The sequence below is a fragment of the Henckelia pumila genome, chromosome 4, assembly GCF_033568475.1.
Source record: "Henckelia pumila isolate YLH828 chromosome 4, ASM3356847v2, whole genome shotgun sequence".
Taxonomy (NCBI): domain Eukaryota; kingdom Viridiplantae; phylum Streptophyta; class Magnoliopsida; order Lamiales; family Gesneriaceae; genus Henckelia; species Henckelia pumila.
Window position 1 is genome coordinate 121,204,494 of NC_133123.1, and position 3,837 is coordinate 121,208,330.

The 3,837-nt window shown below is 33.8% G+C and overlaps 1 protein-coding gene across 1 annotated transcript; it reads left to right on the forward strand.

Moving 5' to 3' along the window:
- The first annotated feature begins 623 nt into the window (after nt 1-623).
- On the forward strand, nt 624-3,023 carry LOC140866241 (uncharacterized). The gene is made up of 8 exons (XM_073271187.1): nt 624-760; nt 828-962; nt 1,245-1,380; nt 1,493-1,546; nt 2,136-2,182; nt 2,271-2,375; nt 2,633-2,687; nt 2,844-3,023. The coding sequence occupies exons 1-8, from the start codon at nt 662-664 to the stop codon at nt 2,858-2,860; spliced, it is 648 nt and encodes a 215-aa protein (XP_073127288.1). The 5' UTR covers nt 624-661; the 3' UTR covers nt 2,861-3,023.
- The last annotated feature ends 814 nt before the right edge of the window (nt 3,024-3,837 follow it).

The window sequence follows — 3,837 nt, forward strand, 5'->3', positions numbered from 1 at the left end:
TATGCAAATGTACTGATTTCTGCCATATCTTGATTCTCAAAACATGATGAAATACATAAAGACTTACGTAAAATCGAAGGTCTCGTCGCAAGGATTCCAGAACACTTTTTGAAATCAAAATCGGATAACCAAAGCAAAAGATACGGAGTTTTGAAAATCAATAACGAAGAAGTAAAAGAACTCGGTGCTTTGCTCTGTTCACTTATGAAATTCTGAAGGAAAATGCATTTACACGTGTGGAAGCTGACTCCTCAATACCAAATTCAGATATGTACTAACAAAATTGCAATTTAGTCCCTAAAAACTTCACAAATTGCAATTCAGTCCTCGACCAATCATTTAATTCAATTTCAATCCTAAATGATTTAAGAATATTAGAATTTAAATCAAAACTCCTAATATTCTCAAATTAAATATTTTTGGATTAAAATCAAATAATTTCGGGCGTTACAAAGTTTCTAATAATATATATATATATATAAATATTTTTATGTTTTTTTTTTTGACAGGATTTTTATGTTTTTATCATTTTACCTAGATCAGTTAAAAATGGGCCAACAATGGTTCAAAAAAAAAATAAAAAAAATGGGCCAACAATAATAATTTATTTAAGCCCGGCATCGCATCGGCCGTTGCCTGCTGTCTGTATTTTCATTCTTCGATGTCATACAGAGGGAGAGGGAGAGGCAGAGGCAGAGTTCGCGGCTTCGGCGGCTTCGGCTTTCGTCCCGCCAAGCAAGTTTCTTTTGGATTATTTCCGGTGATCACCACTCTCTGTTCGCTTTTTTTTTGGTTAGATTCTAGCGTTTAACTTCATATTTTTGTAGGACATCGAGGGTTTAGGGAAGGGGGAATTCTCGAATCAGCATTCGAAGTTGATCCAGTGGAGTCGCGAGTTTCATAAGTTTTGGAAGAACTCCCCTTACTATGTTAAAGACAGCAGCCAAGAAGATGAGGAGGGGGTGAGTTTTCTGCTTCAATTTTTATGTTTTTATTAATTTGTTCAGCTGGGAAACTTGATATCTCTTGATTTCCTGTTTTATATGTGTTGCTTATATTTGCGGGCTATAAAAATTGTGTAATATTTGAATTTATTGGTTTTGATCCTGCCGCTTTGAACATTATTAATCATAGTTTGATTTATGTGGGAACTTTCTTTTGCGGTTTTTTTTTTCTTGAATAATTCATTACATCTTTTATTGTTTCTTCGCATGGTTTCGTGGATTAGCTTATATCTTCTTCAGTTAACGGTTGCAGGAGATCAACAATCATACATAGAAAGGTACTCCGATAGGAATTCGCAAACAACAAAGGTTAACTCGCGACTCTCGGACTATATGGAATTGGGTCCAGGTTATTTGCCTGCAGAACTGACTATAGGTATATTATACTCTTACCTGCTGTGGAAATTTTTGACATTTTGGAAGAAGGCCTCTGTAGCTTCTATTTTGCTGAATGTCTTCACATTTTCATCTTGTTATGAATGAAACAGGTGGGAAGAAGAGAAAGCGTGCTGTCAAGAGAGTAAAATGGCAAGTAGCGTCGGGTATGATGGGAACAAATGACAACATTGTCTTTTCTGTCTCTCTCTCTTTAATTTTCGCAATTACATGAAATTTGGGTACACGTGGAAATGAAGAAGTTTTCCAGCTTTTGGAAAACGGTGATATTACGAACCGAGCCCGTATTATTTGTATCTTCGTTAATCTTGACCCTATAAAGAGTTAGGAGATGCTTGATTCTGGTTTTCTTAGACTTTTAACACTGTTTTTTGGGTGATGAGGGGTGGGGATTGGCTGGTTACTTTGTGCCAAACTTAGATTGTTCGGCAGAGCAGGGGATCGAATTCCAAGTCTGTGCAGTTGCAAGGGAGAATTGGTCGTGGAAAAGATAATGGTGAAGATAGCGAACTGACAGATGTTTTTTCATAAGACAGATGCTTTTTTTTCCCAAGTTGTAGGTGTTACTCTATTGCTATAGCATGATTAACTGTTCTACTTGTTCGTTGCGATAATTTGTCATCTATGAGTTGGTTTAGGTAATGGTATCGGTATTCTGGCATGATGAATGAATGTTGGTGTGTTTCAATTTCTCTTGTTTTTTCTTTTTGGAGTGACTTTATGGTTCATTTACAGATTTGCAAGAGCAGGATATGTTTGAGAAGCTTTTACGGAAGGATCAGGCATAATCTCTCATTGCACCTGAATTTCTATCTAATATTTCCTACTTCAGAAGACTTTTTTTTTTATGTCGCACTATTCATGGTTCAGGAGCAAGGAGATGACAAGAAAGAAGACGAAAATGAGGAAGAAGAAGAAGAAGAAGACATTGAAGAAGAAGGAGAAGAATACAGTGATGAGGGAGATTATGAACAAGTATGCTGCATTGGCTTTGATTTATCCTTTTTAATATTTTTTTCTTATTTCAGCCAACAAGCTTCCATTTCCTATATTGTTTTGGAAATTATATCAGAACTGGTTTTATGTACATTTTTGGCTATTTCATGTAAGAAGAATTGCCCAACACAAATGAGTATGATTTGTATGATTGATGCTTCATCAACGTTTCCCAAATATATCCTAAATAGTTTATCCTTTTCGAGTCATTGGCTAACGGCGAAGCGATCTATCAGGGTGAATATTTTGATGATGATGAAGACGAATACAATATGCCTGAATCCGAAGATGGTATGCATCGTATCTCCCATACTTTCCGCTACTTTTCTCCCTTTGGCTTTACTTCTTGATACATGCAATGATACTTTTCTTTTCATCAACAACCATTAAAACATATTTTCCTTGGGAAATTGATGCATCCACATCGAAAAATTTGTGATGTTGCAGAGGGCCCAATTTACTGATTGCTGATTTGACGTCGGATGTGTTCGCCTACTTGATTCAGCTTCGGGTCGTTGCGTGTCAAGTGAAGTCATAGATGTCTTGTTTACTTTGTGCTTTACATATATTTGATTTCGCATCTATATTTTGACATTATTTGATTTTGCATCTATATTTATGTTTCTACTTGCTTCTTGTGTGCATCAAAAAATGTCGTCGAACCAAAGAACAATGTTAAAGAGGGTCATCTCTTAGTGTTAGTTCTTTAACAAGGCGCGGGTGTAAAACATAAGACATTATAAGATGATTATATATTCTATATGAAATTGATAAACATACAAATATCGCTTGTAGAAATCGCTAATGTGTATATATGCATGAACATCTATATCTATACTATACTATTATATAAAAGTTGAGTTTATTATAGTAATTAACTTTGAGGACACCAAAATTTTTTATTTCATAATTATCTTTTCTTATCCATTATCTAAATAAACCTTCCTCTCAATTTAATTTTTGGTTTAAAAAAAATTACATAAAAAATTATTTATTTTACACATGCTTTGCATGTGTATTTTGCACTAGTCATGTATAATAGTTGAGTTCCCAGAACAAATATGTTTGGTATCACATGATATGTCATTCAACATAAATAATAATGCAGTAGTCGCATTTATTAATGAGTTAAAAAGGACTTCAATGATATATATCCAAACACATTTATTAATTTAAAAAGTGTTTTTTAATCTATTTATCTAAACACAAAATTAACACTACTTTACTAAAAAAACACTTTTAAAAGTTAACTTAAAAAGTATTTTTTAAAAAAACTTTTTAAAACTAAAAACTATTGAAACCAAAACACACTCTTATATGGAAACGTTAAACCAATGAAAAGTTCTGGTATGATATCAGAATGGGAGCTCATTAGGCAAAGAGGGAATGCATATATTTACTACATGCTGAGGCCGATTTTTGGGATGATTTTTTCGATTCA

Coding starts and splice junctions, on each gene's coding strand:
- LOC140866241 (XM_073271187.1), top strand. CDS start 662: ATGTCATACAGAGGGAGAGGGAGAGGCAGAGGCAGAGTTCGCGGCTTC. Junction 1,381..1,492: donor GCCTGCAGAACTGACTATAG/GTATATTATACT, acceptor TGAATGAAACAG/GTGGGAAGAAGAGAAAGCGT. Junction 2,183..2,270: donor AGCTTTTACGGAAGGATCAG/GCATAATCTCTC, acceptor TTCATGGTTCAG/GAGCAAGGAGATGACAAGAA.